Raw genomic sequence first — 18,769 nt, 5'->3', positions numbered from 1 at the left:
CGGGGGGCAGCCGGCATCAATTGCTACCTCATGTCCCAGTACGATCTGGGGGACTCCCAGCGCTGTGAGAGCAGTGAGCAGGGTGCAGCCCCAGGAGAAACATCACCGCCATCCGGCACGGGATTCCACGAGCGGCCGTGTGGTGCCACGGCAGGATGGGGGTGTGTGAGTATGCGGCCACACGCTGGGGACGAGTAAGAATCTAATCAGGGTCCTTTTCCGTAATAAATCATTTGTCTTAATCCAACGCCCTCCCTCCTGCTCTAATAACTCCCAGCACTGGGCCCCACAGCCACAACAATGCAGCTAATGGAACAATTTATTTTCATAATGGCGCTGGTGGGGAGAAGGGGTGGCCGGGGTGGGGGCAGCATGGTCTAGGGCAGGAGTTTCTAATTAGTGAATGAAATTTGATGTAAAGCTGGAGGAAGATGGATTTGCTTCCTGACAAGGGGCCTTTCAGCTCATCAAAGCACCCGAACAGGGAGGTAAATTAAATTATTTCTAATTCTTCACTAACCTCCAGGGAGTCACCCTTCCACCAGCAAAAGATGGGTCCATTCCTGAAATGAAGAGGCACTTGAAGGACTGAGGTTAGGTAGAAGGGACCGATGTAAGAGATGGGGATGGCAAGACGGGATGGGGTGAGACAGGGAAGCAGGACAGGCTGCCATTGACTTTGCTGGAAAAACAGGGAGGGAAAATGTGGTGATGGAGAGAAGAGTTGCAAATGGTCAATAAATAAACAACTCCAGGGACTAATGACTAATTTGCTGTGAGTTTTCCATCCATCCCTGTCACCTAACTAGACCTGGAGCAGAGCAAAAACAGAGCCGGTGCTGGGATGGAGCAGAGCATCCCAGCAGCAAGGAAACAGCATCCCAACCCTCAGGGAATTTGAGCAGGGACAGCAGTTGACTGTGAAGGGGTGACTGATGCCGAAGCAGGCAAAGGGCCCAGTGTAGGGGATTGCTTCAGCAAAGGCTCTTGTTCTCATGTCTTTGTATAATTTAAGGCCAAATACCAATGAGGTTAATGCTTGTGGCATAAAGCTGTTCTTGGGATGCACAGCATTTTTTTTTTTAAATGCCCAGCTCCCACAGTCCTGTGATGGAGACTTGTTTTACAGAGCAAATGCACTCCTTCCCAGCTCTCCCTGTTTTACAGGGAACAAGTGCACTCCCTCCTGGTTTTCTCCCTCTTGCAGAGAGACCTTCCAGTGTCAACCTGGCACTAGCCCAGGTGTCCCCAGTACCAGAGTGCAAAGAGGTCTTGGTGCTGTGGCTGAAATCAGCCCCTGGCTCTCCTTGGAGCAGGGAGCATTACAAGCTGTCCCGAAAGCAGCCAGGGCTGCGTCACACCTCCGCTCCCTGTGGGGCCAAGGAAGCCCATTCAGGAACAGCAGCAGGGTTCCTGGGGGACTTTCCATACGGAATCATGGACTGCATTTCCTGCAAGACCTGCCCTCCCAACCATCCTCAGCAGTGCCAAGCAGTCACGACTGCAGCACAGCCCAGGGAGGGAAACGGGGATTAGGGCTATGTCTTACTGCAGGGAGCTGGGGAGGGCACCCTGCAGCAGTGCCTGGCTTTGCTGCAGGCTGGGCAGCACAGTCCCCTCCCCACGACTGAGCTAGGTGGAGCTGGGACAGGCGCAGAGCCGGCTGTGCTGACCCAACACTCCAGGAATTTAATTTGTTTAATATATTCCCTGGGAAAGAAGAAAATAAATAAGTGACACCTTGCTTGCCCCCATGTCTCACTCTCACAACGGAGGTGTCAGCTTAACGAGCCGAAGCCCTCAGCCTGATTAACCAGCCGCTGCTCCCGCTAATAGGGAGCGGCCGAGCAGTGTGATGGATGTACTGAGAGCATTACCCCCCCAGCCTGGTGCCGGACTGCTGGGCGGTGGCACCATGCCCGCCCCAGCCCCTGCACTCCATAGCCAGGCCTTGGTCAAGGGCATCTCAAAAGCTTCCTCTTGCCCCAGGACAGATTATCCCACCCTGTGGCTCTGTGGCATAGATAGTTCTTGGGAACATGGACCTGGGGGTGTTTTCGACTCCGGCGGCTTCCCACTGCCTGTAGATCCGTGCAGGTCCTTATCAAAATAGGGGCTGAGGACCAGAGTTGTGCAGGGCCTTTGTGCTGAGCTCTGGGTCTCATCCACACTGTCGCCTGTAGGGACGCTTGGGGATACTGAGGCACAGGGATGTGCAGGAGGTGACAGCGACAATCCAAGGGGAGCCCACGACTCTTGCTATTCCTTCAAGGCTTTTATCGGGTGAGCCTTTGCCATACTGCTAGGGAAAGACACTCCCCCTTTTCCCACCGGCTCCTCTGCAGTCCTGTTCGCCCACGCCTTCATGTCCCCCCTCCCTGCTGTCCCTGGGTCACACCGACGAGACGTCACTGTCTCCCACCATTCCTGTCCCATGGCATCACCATCCCCTGCCCCCACCTTGGGAAAGGGTTAATCAGCAGCCAGGGAGACAGGGTAATAAATGGCCGTTATCTTGTTAATGAGCTGACATTAATTAGAGCCCAAGGTCCTGGGAGGAGCAGCTGATTTATCCTGTCATCCCGAGAACAGGTTAGGTGCTGACTCCATGGAAAGGCCATTAGCAGCTGAGAGGTGAGGCTGTGTTTGTGGGGGGAAGTGGTGTTCGTGAGGGGGTTCTTCCCTCTCACTCCTTCACCCCCAGGCCCCAAACCTGGCTCTGTCGCCCCACAGGCAGCAGTTCTGGCTTTGGGACAAGACGCAGTGAAGCCAAAACAGAAGATTGTGGAGGTGAGGGGAAAACCAGGGGATCCCCCTGGTGCTGAGGGAAGGTGAGCCTGGCAGTGCCAGGGATGTGTGACACCAGACACACTGTGCTGGAGTGCTGTGCCAGGCTGTGGGAGCCACGGCGTGGGGGAGCAGCAGGAGGGACCTGCTACATTTAGTCACTTCCCTGCTTCCCTGGATGATGCTGAGCTATGGAAGATGCTGGCTTGTTTAGTCTCTCCCCCAAAAGACAAGGCCTGGGGTGAGGATGGACACTGAGGATGAGCCAAGGTGCTGCTCCCTCATTTGGGGGCAGTAGGATGAAGGAGATGTCTGTGTGGATGCTGTGTGCTCATGGTGATTCAGGATCTGATGTTCCAGAGTGGTCAGGGGCTAACAGGACTGGAAATGTAGTGGTTGTACTCCAAGTCCTTGGAAGAAATAGATCCAAGCTGACTGTGTCCCTGTCACTCCAAGCCATGTGTGGACGTGTCACTCCATCCCCGTGTGTTTACAAGGGGACAAGCCCTTTGTCTCCACCCTTGAGTACTTTTGCAGTGCATTCCTGAATCCCAGGAACCTAACAGCTCTAGGGCATCCCCTGCAGCCCTGTGTTTGATCCTGAGGGGTGCTGGCAGTGTGGTGGGATCAGGTGTGACATTCCAGAGCTGCCCTGGCTGTTTCTGCTGGTGCAGGCACCCTCCCTGCCCTGCCCTGCCAGCCTTCCTGTGCTGGCTTGCTATTCCCCTGCTCCGGAGCGGGAGCTGTTAACACGTTTTTCTGCTCAGCCTTGCCATGTCCCATCAGAGATGAGGCTGCTTATTTGAGGAATTGCTTGGCTAAATAAACAGCTGCCCAGAAATCCCTGCAGGAGGCCTGTCTGGGAGGGACTGAGCCGTGTTTGCTTTGCCTGTTAACCCCTTCGCTGCGGGCTGGCACCTGGGGCTCCGTGCGGAGGGAGGGTGGAGGTTGGGTACGGTGCGCAGGGGGATGGAAGCACGGGGATTTCTGTGCTCCAGGACAGATCCACACCGGCTGGACTGAGTGGCTGACAGGCCAGGATGAAGAGACCCTCAGGAGCCTGTGGCTGCCTTGGAAGTCTCTGAGGTGGGCAGGATCAGGCCAGCCCACGTGAGAAGGGATCCAGGCAGGGACAGAGCATGGCAGTGACTGAACACAGGACCTTGGAGCCAGGCAGGGAGGTGGCTTCACTGACTTGTCTGCTGTCACCATCAGAGCAGAAGGAGTCCCCTAAAGACAGATGAGAAGCCCCATGAGCATTTCTGCAGACAGCTGCTCTGCTCCCATGGCAGCCTGTGGATGCCTCCACAAATGTTTCTGCAGAGGGCACAGCCCCCGAGCAACGTGGAACCTCGGAGCTGACTGTGCCAGATCTGAGACAAGGTAGACTCAGCTCCCACCGCTGCAGGGCTGATTAAGACCTATTATCTAGTTGGTTAATGGCCCCAAGCCACTCACAGGTGACTTAGACTGTTCATTTAGCCACAAATCATCGCTGGGCTGGCAGTTTATTTACCTTCCCCACCAGCCTCCTGTGGCTTCCCAGACTCTGGAGATAGCAGGTGGCCTGGCTGTAAGGGGCAGGGCAAGGGCAACACCCTGCTGTGGGCAGTAGTCAGGGCTCCCACATAACCTGGGACACCCCAAAAAGGGGCTCTTGGACCTAGCACTTCTTATCAGGGGCTCAGCCTGCTTGGGGATGAGAGTGGGGTGCTCCTACAGCCTCTCTCATGGGGGCAGAGCTGGGAAAACACTTCTGAGCATGTTTACATCCTGTCTCCAGTATTAGTGATGACTCCAGGCTGTACTTCTCCACTAGCTGGCTACAGACCTTGGAATGGCTCAAGATGACCTGAGGCACCAGGTCCAGAACACAGAGATCTCTGCTTCCTCAGAGATGCTTTAAACAAGGTTGACACACTAGGTTTCTTACTGAGAAGTGATTTCTAAAGGTGGAAAGCTCTGGGGGCTGTGACCTGGTGAGTAGTTAATGCTTAGCAAACAGGTACAGCCATCCTGGCAGCAGACAGGGAGTTCTTTCAACACCTAAAAGCCTAAATGGCCTGGTTAGAAATCAGAGTTTCTGTCACCTCTCTGGGATGGGCTAAGTATCGATTCCTGCACAGTCTTTTTGTCAAAGGTTACCTCTATTGACCCAAAGCAGGAGCTGACCCAAAGCTGAAAGAATGGACATGGTGCTAAATCGTCTAGGGAAGTCCTAAATGAAAGGTTAGGTGAAAATCAGGACACCCCAGCATGGGCCATGTCATATATTGTGTCTGGGACGAAGACTCAATCCTGGGAAAATGGAAGTCTGGTCCCAGTCGGGAACTTTTAATCAGGGTATGGATTTTCCTCGGCACCCTTGGCTTTGATCTTGGGGCAGTTGGATTTGCTGAGGGACATTACGTTGCTTCCCAAGGTGATACTGAGGAAGTAGTGGGGCTGTAAAACTGAACTGTGCTCCCAAATACTGCCTGTGATTCCCATGGCTGTTTTCTTAGGGCCCAGGTACTGCTGGCAACAAATTGGGGAAGTGTGTGAAGTGCTGTTGGTGGTCTTGTGGGACTCTAGAGCTGCTGAAAACTTGGGTACACCAGACCTGGGTGTCTTTGTGTCTGGCTGCGTGGGGGTTTGCCCTTCTAGTATTACTCCTGGTGCTTGACCTTACATGGGTGGGAGTCACGATGGAGTCAATTCTCTAGAGGCTATGGACACAATAAAGAGCTCCAGCTGTCTAGCTGTGTACCCTCCCATCAGCAGTAAAAGGCTTTGCAGGGCTTATGTGTACCTGCAGGGGTGCTGCTTTCGGGTGACTGAATGAGGACTGAGCTCTGAATGTCCAGCTGAGGCACATCCAGAAAACACCTCCCAAAATACCTGGAAATGAAAAAATCCCAGGAAGCTCTGGGCTGTGTGAACCCTCCTGGTGATGCCCATTGCTCAGTGTGGGATGCTATGATCAGGGTCTGCCCCAGAGAGGTGAGGGAGCTGAGGAACTTTGCTGCTGCGTGGGCAGCATGGAGCTCTCACTGGTCTGCACTTTCTGGACAGAAACAGTCTAAGTGGTTAAAAGTGGAGGTACCTTAGGGAACACTGAACATGAGGTGCATCAGGCAGGGGACAAATGAAGATGTTTTTGGGTAGGTTTTAGCACAGGGGAGCTGTGGGGGGACTGGGAGCAATGTGAGGCTGACTGGGAACATATCCCCTTAAATTCCACCTCATCCTGAACTGGCCTGGTTTCCTGGGAGAGTTTCTGTTGGTAGTGCCCTGAACTCTCAAACTGGGGGAATGAGCTCTTTCTCTGGCTGGTATCTTGGGGTCTGTCACCTGTGGCTGATGTTCAGGGTTGCTTAGACCCTCCTGTGCAGGAAGGATGCTGGGCAGAGGTGAGGGGCCAGGCCACAGTCACATCCACTTATTACAGTCCTCTGATTTAGTTAGCAACCAGGTGAGCTGTCACTGGAGGACCTGATGGATGGGAAAGAGAGTTCCCTCCTTCCTGAGGCGGGAAATGAAGCTAATCAGACCTCAGACACCTTAATCCAGCTCTGATCTGATTAATGACCCTGAAGACTGTGAACTCATCAGCACCCTGGCATCTATCACTGCCTTGCATCCTGCCCCTTCTGCTGTCCACCACCCAGCCCAGCTCTTCTGCACAAAACTCTGGGCTCCATCTCTCTGCCCTGCACAGCATGGGCTGTGCGCCAGCTGCTGTGGTCTTGGACAACCCTCTTACAGGCCCTCAGGGTCTGGTCCAAACATCTCCACCCATCACCCCCACCATGATTTTTCTAGATTTCTTTATTCAGATATTTCTAAATAAAGAAATAAACCAGGTTTTATGGTTCTGTCGGCAAAGATTTCTTGCTTGTGCAATTCAAAGGCTGCAGCTTGGCTGATTGCACTTGCATCACCCTGGCATCAGTGAACTGGGCACTAGCGTGAGCTGCTGATCCTTGGGGGAGTTGCTTGTCTTCGGAAAACCTTCTTGGCTAGTGTAGGGGACTTCCATGAGGACAGTAAGGCTGTGACCCAGACCCTTCACTCAAGCCCTGCCCCCACTGCCTGAGCTATACACTGGGTGCCGTCACAAATGGTCTCAGGGCTGGCCAGGAGTTACCTGGGCTTTCTTGGGCTGTCTACCTGCCTGTGTTACCCCATGGGGATGGCTGAAGTAGTGAGTCCTTTGTTGTGACCCAGTCTCTGCTCCAAGTCTCAAGGCGCATTCCCTGTACAGAGCTAACAATCCACTGCAATCCCTGAATTCAGTCCTGAGGGCTCAGGTAAGGAAGTGATGGCTGCCCCCTTCCCAAGTAGGCTATTGATCTGCAGCAGAAGAGTTGTCCTACCTTCACTGTGCTCTCTGTTCCCTGGATATTTCCTGTAGTTTCCCCCTGTGCTCGGCAGTCAGTCTGCTCCATTCCTCCCCAGGTCTCATCCTGTCTATGCCCGCTGCTTGGCTGTGCTGGCAATTCACATGGGGGGAGAAAGTGCCTGGTGCCCTTTTGCTTGTGGGGACATTGGCTTGTATCCTGGTGACCCCACAACACCTGGGTAAGCAGAGGAGGATGGGGCAGGGGGAGAAGAGGGGAGCCCTACAGCCTCCCTGATGGTAGATGGGTTGGAGCAGCAGGCACAGCTCAGCTGAGGTGGAAAGGAGCACTGTTCCACCCTCAGTACCTTCTGGCCCAGTCAGGTGTATCACTGTGGGGTGACATCCACCCCAAATCCCTTTCTGAGCAAATCCAGCTCTGAGCTTTCCATGATGCTAATGCCTGCCCTTCAGTCAGGGAGGCACTGGGAAAAGTGTGTCTTCCCACAGAAGGATCTTGGGCCACTCAGTGGAGCTGTTTGGTGCTGGGCTCAGGCAATGGAAGGAGGAAGTTGTTTCACATGTTTGGACCTTTACAGCTCCGTTCAGCAGGGCGATGCATGTGCAGGGAGATCAGCAGACAACAGACCAGACTCTCTTGGTGCTGGGAAGAGAAGTCCCTGGGGTACTGAGCAGAGGAAGCATAGAAGGCTGAGGAAGGCCCCATATGTTCCTGCCTTTCTCCTCTCTGGGCATCTGATTGCCACCTCTGTGGCATGCAAGATTCAGTGGGGTGGGCTCATCTCTTGCTCAGGGAACAGAGCAGTGCAGGAACAGGAATCTCTTTTAGCCATTATTACACTTAGGCCGGGCAATCACAGCTGCCTTAGTTCCCTTCCAAGGAGCAGGACACACCACAGGGCACTAAAAAGCAGAGGCTTGTGTCATTGTGTCAGAAGGACACAGAAAAGTGGGAACCAGACACATACAGGCGCAGACCCTTAATGGCAGAGATTAAGCACTCACATGCACTTTGCCTCTCCCTGAAGGCCAGTGCCAGGGGATCTGGACCAGTGCTGCTCCTACTTATCCACTATTCCCAGACCAGCCAAAGCTTTCGTCTCTGTCCTTCCCAGGAGTTATGCTCTAAGCTATGTCTTGCCTAGGAAAGGTAAGACCAGGCAAATTAATAACAATCTGCCTGTATGCACCTGCTGGGTTGGCATCTTGGACAGACACAGGTGATGGAGGGTGGTGGTCCAGCTCAGGTCCACCGATCTCCCTGGACCGCAGTGATGCAATGGGAGACAGTGCAGCTGGGGACGGGTGGTGACCCCCAGTGCACAGGATGCAGAGGAGCCTGCTGCTGAGTGAGCGCCTCTCCTGCCCTCCCAGCTAAGCACTCTGCCCTCCAAGTGCCTGGGGGCTCCACGGTGCCAGGGCAGCTCTGGAGCAAAGCAGGGCTTTGCCTACATACGCTGAAGTCTCTCCGGATCTCCAGTCGCTGCAACCACAGACCTGCTTCCCTGCCACGGGACTCTGAATCAGGATGGTGGGCTCAGCGCCTTGTGTGGGTCCTGCCGGCTATGGGGACCTCTGGGGCCGGGGAAGGGGCAGAGCGGCCCGGGTCAGTCCTTGGCGTGTGCCCGCCGCTGTGCCGGGGGCTGCGGAAGCCGGAGGAGGGCGGCGGGGCGGGGGGCCGGAGCGGAGCCAATGGGGAGCTGGGGTAGGTGGAGAGGGGGTTAAAACCCACCCCGGTGCCGTCGGGCGAGCGAGTGCCCGGGAGGCGGAGCGGAGAGGAGGGCTGCCCTCGAGGGCAGCCCCGCTGAGCGCGGCGCGGCCCCACGGGTGAATGCCCGCCGGTGCCGGGGCTGGCCCGGGGCTGGCCGGCCGGCCTGTGTGCCCTGGCAGGGGAGCGCCTGGGCGCCGGAGGGCTCGACGGCTCCGCACGGGGCCGGGCCATGCACAAGCCCATGGAGAAGTCCCAAAACTTCCGCATCGAAGCGCTCCTGGCCGAAGAGCCGGCGCGGAGCGCCTCCCCGCCGGGGCTGAGCCCCGGGAGCCCGGCGGCGAGCCCCGGCCCCGCGGGGCGCTCCGACACCCCCTCACCACGGGCTCCCCCGGCCGCTGCACCCCTCGCCCCGGCCGGCTTCGTCCCCAAGCCCGGCTTGCTGCACCTCTCTGGCCCCGGGCTCGGCGCCCTCCCGGCCCTCTACTCGCCTGCCGTGTACCCGCTCCCGACTCTGGGGGGCCAGCACCCGGCGTTCGCTTACACCGGCATCCCGCACCTGCCGCCGCCCGGCGCAGAGCACCTGAAGGCGGCCGTGGCCGGTTCCTTCCCTCTGGAGCACTGGATCCGAGCCGGGATGCTGGTGCCGAGGCTCTCCGACTTCAACGGTGAGTGACCCGGGGACCGACCCTCCCGGCAGGCGGAACACGGCTCCGGGCCCTTCCAACCCCCGGGGGCGTCCGCCGGCACATCGGGGTGCAGGTCCCTTCGACGACCCGGGACTGAGGTTTCCCGAACCCACCCCTTCGAGGCCCCCCGGTGGTCCGGGTCGGGACCCCGCAGGGACACTGAACCCTCCGGGCTGACCTCAGTGCGTGGTTCTTCCTGTACCCAGACCCCCTTCCCAGCCCGGCAGAGCCGCGCGGGGACGTGACTCGCCCTCCGGAGACCTCCGAAGGCTGTGAGGCCCTGGGGAACAGATCCGAAGGGCAAAGTCTCGCTTCACGCCTGCCCGGTGTTCCGGAACAGCCCCGAGCAGCGCTGCCCGCGCCGCTGCCGGCAGAGCCGAACCGCGCCTACCCGGGCCGCCGGCTCCGCACGGCGCCGCGGACTCGTTGGGATCCTGCGGGGCGGGGCGGGAAGGAAACGAAAATAAAGAAACGGCCGCAAAAACCTGCACTGGGAAACGAATAAATCCCTCCCTGTGCGGCTGGGAACGAACCCGCCCGGGTCCTGTCGGATGCGCGGCCGGATCGGGCCCCCGTGCAGGGTCGGGCCGGCGCTCCGGGTCCTGCCACCGCCGCGCTCGGCGAGCGCGGATGAAGGGACCGATGAGTTCATTGCCGGCGGCAGCTGCGGGAACCGGGCGGCCCGACAGCGTGCTCTGCTCCGGTCCCTCCTGGTGGTGCCCAGCAGGGCTGCGGGCAGGCACCGCGTCCCGCGCTGCTGTGAAAGGTCCCGCAGGGCACGGACGGAACGAGAATTGACTTCAGGAACTTGTCCCGTGGCGGACTGGCGCCCCTGGCAGTGAGACCTGGACCCTGCCCTGTGCTGGGAAAGATGGGCATTAAACCGAGTGTGAATGAAGCCCCGTCAGAGTATCCAGTTTTGTTAGCTGAGCGTAGTGTCTTGAAAATCAGGGAGCCCATTTGCAAAATAATAGTTTTAAAAGGCTGGATAAATATCAGTGCAAGAAAATAGAATTAACTTGAAAAATCACATTTATCATTCCTACTACAAACCATTCCTGGTCAGGTTAAAGGGAGACAGGATGGGTTTTTTTTCCCTATGCTGTCTCCCTTTCCCTGGCTTTCCCTAGATTTTAGGAAAGGTCCATCTGTGAATCTAGAGGTGTAGAATAAGCCTCCAGTGCTATGGGTTATGTGCGCTCTTCAAACGTGTCACTAAGACAAGAAAAAAGAAACCTTTATTAATTAGAAATCTTTATTATTTATTACATCTCCCTGCTTCTCTGCAGAGGCCATGCTATCTTTGAAGGGTCTGGGTCTGTTGGTGTATCTCAGCATCGTGGCAGCTTCATACAGGGTTGTGTTTCACCAGAGAGGGAATGCTCTACTGCACCTGATCCTGTCGCCCTGAGCACAGCTTCTGGCTGGGGATAATATAGAGGTATTTGGACATCAGCCCCATTCCTCTCAAAAGCAGGATAAGCTCTTCAGCTAAATGTATCAAAAACCTCAGCAAAAGGAAACAAAACCCAAATTATTGGCATGAGAACAACTTGTGAAGGGAGCTCTGCAGAATGCACTGGACCAGAATGTCAATGGGTCCCATGGAAAACACTGAAAAGGGCTCCTAGGGAACCTCAGAGGGAGGAAAAGCAGTTTCTGACCCAAGTATTACTTACCTGTTTTCTGGAGACCCCAAAGCCGGGTAGGTACATGGAGGTGTAATAAGGATGCAGCAAAAGCTGCCAAAAATGTAAATTATTAAATCAGAGTGACTGCTGCCTCAATCCATCTCCTTACTAAAAGGTGTTTGTTCCCAATTCTAGGGTGCCCTTTGCAGTGGGAATTCTTTCTCTCCAGAGTGTCCTGTCAAATACTTCAGCAATTCTTCTGCTGTGAAGAAGAGAACCTTATCCATCTTCGCATCCTTATTTCTCTCCATTGGTAACCTAAGGGTTCTCAAGTATGTCTTCTTGCTCTTGTGGGCTCACTGGAGCTCTGAAATCAGGGTCCTTTGCAGTATGCCTTCTCCTTGTACTTACCAGGGCTGGCTCCAGCTGCATGTTAAGGCTGTGTCTGGGCTCATATTGCCCCAGTGTCCTGGCCATGCTGTAGGGCCAGGGACAGGAAAGGGCATCTTCCTAGGACGTGCTGCCCTTCCTCATCTCTCTGAGGAGCGTGGTGAGCTGGGCAGGAGCCTTCCATTTTTGGCACAGGGGTCCTGGGCTGCCTGTGGTTTGTGGGTGTCCCTGTCCCACCACCCAGCCTAGACAGACAGATGGACAGACCTGCCTGGCTGAAGTTTCCAGAGTGACTGAGTACAAGTGTCAATGCTGCTGGTGCCAGTCATGTTTAACTCTCGCAGGAGCAATGGACAGATGGCTGTAAGAGATGAATCTGGAAGCCTTCTAGGACATATTATAGATCATTCTAGGAGGAGATAGCCCTTGAGATTTTTTTAAAGGGAATTCCAGGACTAAATTCTGTAATAAATTCCTTCTTTGGGTGCATGAGTAGCAATGCTTTGCAGGCGTGATTTAGTTTGATCTGGGGACAGTCAGGGAGGGGGAAGCAGCAAGACAACCCATGAACTGTACGCTCTGTGGGTATTCATGACACACATTCTCCCTCCTATCACGTGTGTGTGGGGAGGTAGGATGCCAGGGAGACTGTCTGAGACAGTTGGTACCCTTAGGAACCTGACCTGGGCTTGGGTGCTGGGCTCTCTCAGAGCAGTGCCCCTGCTGTGAGGCAGGCAGGTGCTGTGCTTCCCTCTCTAGCTACCTGTGCAGAGCCGCATGCAGTGCCTGGCTGCCTCTGCTGCAATGCGGAGTGAGAGGGTTGTGGAGGGCCTAGGTGCAGGAGCAGGCGTGCCCTTGCTGCAGAAAGCAGGGATGCTGCCCGCCCAGACTCCGCTATCCCCAGCCTGGATCCCTATCCTGGGGCTTTTTGCACCTGCTGAACCACCCAGGGGGAGCATTTGGCACTGGAGTGCCATGCCGATTAGTTTTTCTGGGAGCTGTGATTTATGTGCCCTGTTTGTCGGTGTGGAAATGCCGTGCAGTGGTGGGAGCCAAATGCAGAGACCCGCTGCAGCTGAGAGCTGTAGAAGTGGGGAGCAGTGACATACAGCTGTAGACTCTCAGGCGGGGCGAAGGATCCTCTCCGAGGGACCTGGTGCTTAGATGGCTTTCCTCTCACGCCACTTCCTTGCATCACCTACTCGCTAACTTGATGGCCTGAAGCCCAGATCAGATCCTGTCCATGATGGCAGGGAGTTTGCTGATGGGCTGTGCTGGGCTAGGAGAGCAGGCAAGATAAGTCTTATCAAACTTGTTCAAAAAGCAATGCCTTCCAAGGCTCACCAGGTGTACAGTGGTCTGGTGTCAGCTAGACATAAGGGCTGGGAAACAGCTGGCAAGCAGCAATCGAGGTTTAATGGTGGAGTAAGCAAGGGGCTATCAGCAGTAGCAAGTGCCCTTACACATGCTGCCCCACAGATAATGGCCAGGGCTGCTGGCAGGTCAGAAAAAGCCTCTGGTTATGACCCTGATGCTGAAACTACCTCCCTCCCTTCCAGCTTTGACATCTGGAGAAACACCTAAAGTAGTCAGGGTGTTAATTTCCTCTCCTTTATCAGCCAGACCACAAAGTTAAGTGAACTATAGTTAAACAAACCAAATTAAAAACAAGTGAGTTAATATCAACCTAGGATTACCCTTGTTATCAAGTAGACGGAAGTGTATCAAATAAACCAACAATTCTTTATAAGCTTTATCTAATTATCCAGGAGGCAGGTGCCTTGCAGAGCTCATGGCCTCAGATTCAGAGGGCATTCCTGGCCCCAGGCCGAGCAATTTATTTACTGATACTGCAGCCAGATGCCAGGCACCCATCAGGGGGTCCAAGCCCTGCCAGGCTGAAGGGATGTTGAGACAAGCTCTGATCCTGGATGGAGTGCTGGAGGAGATGGCTGAGCAGATAATAAATCCTTTGGCAAGCAAAGGTGTGATGCTGAGGCAGTCACCTGTCTTCTGGTAGGAGGTGGATAGGATGGAGAGCCTTCCCAAAGGATATTTCTTTCTGAGATGCTGATTGTGATAGGGATGGGTTCATAGCTCAATTAACATTTAGTGGAGAAGGTAAGCCCAGGGAGGGATGCTTGCTGTGCAGCCCTTGGGAGGATTTTTTGTCCATGTGGCAGCCTGCTACAGGACAGGGAAGGATGGGACTCAGCAAAGCAAACTGGCAGGACAGACTGGAGCTACCAGCAGCTGCTGCCTCATTCCCTCAGTCTCAGCTTCTACCTCCTTCCATTTTTTTTTCCCCACTGAGAATCTGCAGATCCTCTTCTGTCATACTCTCTCCAGACAAAAGAGCTAGAACCCTTTAGGAAAGCTAACAACAGAGCTGATGCCAGGGATGTTCAGGTCATTCAGGTCCATGAAAACCTGCTGCCGTGGGTGTCTGAAGGTCGCCTGTATTGGCTTGGGCTTACTTCACCTGGTGTGGAGGCCAAATCTTGAACAAGTGACAGTGGGGAGCAGTGGTGATGGATAATTACAGCTGCTGAAGGGTGTATTGTACGAGGAGGTCACAGATTAGGTGGCCAGCCATACTCTGTAGGCTGGGCATTGGACTAGTGGTGGCTTGAACTATATGACCGCACCACAGAGGGGTTTGAGGATTGGTTTGGGGTTTTTTTGTCAGCACTGTGGCAGGAGGCAGGGTGAATTTCCAAGGAAGTTGGGCACTGTAAAATGTTTGTAATGGATACACTGCACTGAAACTGAATTGGACTCTGAGAAGGAGAAATCGGGGCTGGCAGCAGGACCATGCTCCAGAAATCAGTCCCCAGCACTGGTAGTTGTTTGGTATCCTGTTTGGGTTTATTTGACCTTTGGACAAACTTTCTGATACTCTCTTCCCTGCTACACCAAGCAGTCCTCAGCAGCTTACCTGGGGAAAAATGTGTCCCTTGAGAGGTTGTTGTCAAAGCAGGCTGCCTTCCAGGCTCCTCTGAAGGTGGACAGACCAAACTTGCATTGCTTTTGGGATTGAGATTCTTCTGTGAGGCACTTCTGTGCCTCTACTCTTCCCACATCTGGTTTTAGTCTGGTCGCATATGACCTTGCTAGAGGAGACACAGAGGAGCCTTTCAGGTTGATCTGAAGGATTTCTGTGCTCCCTGGATGCCCTAGGAGCTGAGCCGGGGTTCTCTGCTTTGGAGTGGGGAATTTAGACCCAGAATATGGTATCTCTTCACTCCTGGACCCTCCAGCTCCAGAAAGCACAGAACTCCCAGATTATTGAATGCTGAGAGGGCACAACCTCTTCCCTTCTATCTCCCCAAAACATTCTCTACAGACCATGCTCAGAGGGGCCCTTCCCTGACCTGGTACAGCCAAACTGCACAGCGCAACCTCGTTGCAGGGGGGGACTCTGGGGCTCCAGATGCTCCAGCCACCCTCCCATCTCTGTCAGCAAAGGAGGCTCACTGGGACCCAGAGTCCTTGGGCTGCTGGACACTGCCTGGGGCTGCCCCCCACCAACACAGAGTGAATGGATTTCCCCTCCATTTCTCTCTGATGCATCTCTGGCCTTTCCCTCCCCGAGGAGCTGCAAAGGGTGTTAGCTTGGGCTGCCCCATCCCTGCAAATCCTAGTTCCTATAACACCTCCTTTCCTTAGCCAGAGGAAGCCTTTGCAGACCTGTTTGATCCCATGTTTCCATGAAGGATTTGTACAGCCAGAGCATCCACAGCCAGTCAGAGCCCAGATGGCTGCCAAGCTCTGCAGACCTGAGACATCTTTCAGCTGTATTTGTACTGGAAATCTTTTGAACCTCTCATTCAGTTGTAGACTTGAATATGTTTCATATGCAAAATAATGCGTCATGTCTGTCGGAATCATTGGTACAGTGTGTCTCTGTTCAGTCAGTCCCTCGTTTAACTGGCCAGTGGCTACAAGGTGGGTCCCACAGGCTGTCTCTCCTGGCACTGAGGGGCTACAGGCAGAAGAGAGGGGATTGTGCCTATCCTAGCCCAGCTTGTGTTCTATCTGTTTGACCCACCCAGCATCCAGGTACTTGGGATCAAGCCTGTGTTGTGATCAGTTAATACCTCTTTCATAAATCCCTGCCTCATGCGTCATCGCTGTGTTTGTGAAGGGCTCGATGGACACCTCGGGAGATGGGTAGGTTGGGATCAAAGCTGGAATCTGGGGAGATAACATGAATGGTGCCCCATGCCCAGCAAAGTGGGTGAGTTGGAACGGCCCTTGCCAAGCACGGCACACTTTTAGGGCCAGGATGCTCCATCTTGTTGCCCAAGATGTATCAGCAGGGATGCGCCAAGGGCCTTTTGCATTAGTGCCCACCATCACCACCTCCCATTCTCCCCCTCCCTGCTGCTTCAGCACTTTATTCCCAGCTGCAAACCCCTGGGTTTGATTGCCGCTGTGGTGCTGGGAGAAGCAGTAAAAGCTGAACCCCAGGGGGACAATAAAGCCAGTGGAGGGGAGATAAGCAAGGATCAAACAGAGCGCGGCAGCCACCCCACGCTGGACTCTCAAAGGTCCCTTTGTTCCTGCTGCCTCCTGATTCATTGCCGCTCTGCCTTCAAGGGCTGCAGGCAAGATAGCGGAGCTCACGGGCAGCCCCGCCGCAGCCCCTGGCCGTTGAGCTGCCACCTGTGCGGCCCAGCAATAAAAAAAGAGAATTAATTTCAGTCGCAGCGCTGATCCCAGTGGTACACCGAGGCCTGATAACATATCTCACTGGTTCCTATCAGGCAATAAAGCCATTATTGGGGTGGGAGATGATGGAGACATTCACCTTCCTCCTCATCCTGGGTTTGCTGAGGAGTTGTGTCCCCCTACCAGTCTGCTGTCCCCTGAACCCCACTCGCTGTCTGCCCTACAGCTGCCCCGCAATCTGGCTTGATGGGGAAGTGCCGTCGGCCCCGCACAGCGTTCACCAGCCAACAGCTCCTGGAGCTGGAGAACCAGTTCAAGCTCAACAAGTATCTGTCCAGACCCAAGCGTTTTGAAGTGGCCACGTCGCTGATGCTCACGGAGACGCAGGTACCTTGGCCCTGGGGGGATGGAGCATAGCACCATGGAGCTGCCATAGGGGCAAGTCAAGGTCATGAACAATGCTAATGCCGTCAGCCACACACCCCACTGCTCCCATCAGTGCCCCTTCCGTGGCATCTCCTGCAGAGACCTGCCTGGTGGGCTCCAGGCTCTTCTCTTGTGAAGGGCACCCCAGAAATACTGCTCCTCTTTTTACCTGGCATCTCCAAGTTGGGTTTCAGAGCCTTCCCATCTCTCAGCATACTGTGGGAGGGGTCTTTTTGTGGGGCTAAAATGAAAATGTCCCTGTGCATATCCTTGGCTGGAGGCTGGATGGGGGAAGGCAGCAGCCCGCATTATTCCTGTCCCTGTGACAACCTCAGCCTCTTTGCACATACCTGTAGCACCATGGGATGCCCCACAATTAATAGGTTTTGGGGCACCCTCCATGCAGGGAAGGTGAGGGGGTGAGTGGGGACAGGATGGGGCAGGGTACATCCTCTGCCCTCAGGGCTTTCCCTTTGCAGGTGAAGATCTGGTTCCAGAACCGCCGCATGAAGTGGAAGCGGAGTCGCAAGGCCAAGGAGCAGGGGGCTCAGGTGGAGGCTGAGAAGCAACGAGGGCTCAGCAAAACCTGTGAGAAGTTGCTGCCCGGCGAGCCCCAGGGACAAGCTGCTGAAAGCCCCGAGTTCATGGGGCACAGCCCTGACTCGGGCTTCCTGCACTGCAGCGCCGCCGAGCTGAGCTACGGCCCGGACTCGTCTTGCTCGGGGGGCGAGGAAGAGGAAGAGGACGAGATGGGTGCCACAGAGAGGAAGATTGGCTCTGTGTTGTGAAAGGCAAATGGAGCCAGCTGGGGAGAGGGGCCAGGCTGTGCTGTGGGGGGTCTCTGCTGGCAGACACAGACTGTGCCTGGAAGGAGCAGGGGGCTGAAGGGCACCTGCTACGCTTTAACTTATGTGTGTTTGGATCCTATTTAACTTGTAATTATTCCTCTGTGTGTATCTGGAGGAGTCCCCAGATCCCTCCCCTATAAAGCTGTTATCTGGATGCCTGTGCTTTTCCTTAGGGGACAGGAAAATCCCCTGTCCTGCTACTGTGCTGTCCTACCAGGTCGCTGGGGAAGAAGGTGGGGAGAGCAAATTTGGACAGCTGGCAGCCTGCTAGCACAGCTGGAGGAGAGAGGCCCCAGACCTGTCTTTGCACTGCCACTTCCCTACAGATCTGACAGTGCCTGGAGCAGCACATCCCGGTGTGTTGCCAGCTTGTCCTTCCCCTTGGTGGCATGTAGAGCTGGGAAGGATGCCCAGGTTGCATGCCAGCCTGTCTTGCTTCCTCCTGCACCAGTAGCATCCCTGGTAGGGTCTGTGCTTTGCAGGGCAAAACTGTCCCATGAAACAAAGCTGAAGCTGTTTTCCATGCTGCAATTAGTCTGGTTGCATTGGTGTGGCATGGCCCCAAATAAGCAGTGGGGAGGGAGGCAGGAAAAATGCTCAGGCTGTAAAGGCTCAATGCTGTGCTGAGCTCCCCTTTTTCCATGATGATGCTTAACCTCTCTAAGTTCCTTTCCGGGCTTGTTTCATTATGCTTTTGGGAATCTTGCTCACTCTGGCCGGGCTGAAATCAACCCTTGGTATCAGGATGGTGGCTGACACCCTCTACCACCTCCCTGGAAACACTAGGGTTAAGCACTGTCTCCCCATAAGCAAGCAGGCTGCCCATGTCCTCACAGGATGCCGGAGGGTCCTGGAAGGCCCCATAGATCTCCCATGTGCACCTACTGGGTCTCCCCTTGGGGTGCTGAGATGGCTGTGAAGGCAGAGGGGCCAGCCCGAGGGGGCAGCCCTGCCTCCAGTGCACGTAGAGCTGCAGGGGTGGGTGACCCATTCCCAGACAGACCACGATGTCCTTCCTGTCACACATCCTGCTGTCCTCTCCCTCTCCTTCTCCTCTCCCTGTTTCTGCCTGAGAGTGGCAGGAGGGCTCTCTGTCCCGGGACTTGTGCTGGGGATGGGAATTGCTGAAGCGCAGCAGTACCTGTGGAATCCCGGGTCACCTCTGGCACAGTCAGTGATGGAAGGGACAGGTAAGCCTTGGTGCGGGGCTGTCACATATCGCAAGGCTGGGAAAAGCCTGTCAGCGTCTGGGGGGCAGCACCCTGGGCAGGGGG

General features: G+C 55.2%; 1 protein-coding gene and 1 long non-coding RNA gene across 2 annotated transcripts; both read left to right on the top strand.

The window, feature by feature from the left end:
• Positions 1-2,615: 2,615 nt before the first annotated feature.
• LOC120755326 (uncharacterized) lies at positions 2,616-6,567 on the top strand. The gene is made up of 3 exons (XR_005701737.2): positions 2,616-2,634; positions 2,734-2,790; positions 6,231-6,567. It is a non-coding gene; the product is annotated as an uncharacterized LOC120755326 (long non-coding RNA).
• Positions 6,568-9,069: 2,502 nt separating this feature from the next.
• Positions 9,070-17,435, top strand: LOC120755361 (motor neuron and pancreas homeobox protein 1-like). Its single transcript, XM_040070180.1, has 3 exons — positions 9,070-9,505; positions 16,448-16,608; positions 17,127-17,435. Exons 1-3 carry the CDS (start codon positions 9,070-9,072, stop codon positions 17,433-17,435), a joined length of 906 nt encoding a protein of 301 aa, XP_039926114.1.
• Positions 17,436-18,769: the final 1,334 nt, after the last annotated feature.

This window comes from Hirundo rustica, chromosome 7 (assembly GCF_015227805.2).
Source record: "Hirundo rustica isolate bHirRus1 chromosome 7, bHirRus1.pri.v3, whole genome shotgun sequence".
NCBI lineage: Eukaryota > Metazoa > Chordata > Aves > Passeriformes > Hirundinidae > Hirundo > Hirundo rustica.
This window is presented reverse-complemented; position numbering and strand designations above follow the sequence as displayed.

Bases quoted from the DNA above. Each gene is read 5' to 3' on its own strand.
- LOC120755361 (XM_040070180.1), top strand. From the start codon at position 9,070: ATGCACAAGCCCATGGAGAAGTCCCAAAACTTCCGCATCGAAGCGCTC. The intron at 9,506-16,447 runs GTGAGTGACCCG...TCTGCCCTACAG, and splicing joins GAGGCTCTCCGACTTCAACG to CTGCCCCGCAATCTGGCTTG. The intron at 16,609-17,126 runs GTACCTTGGCCC...TTCCCTTTGCAG, and splicing joins TGATGCTCACGGAGACGCAG to GTGAAGATCTGGTTCCAGAA.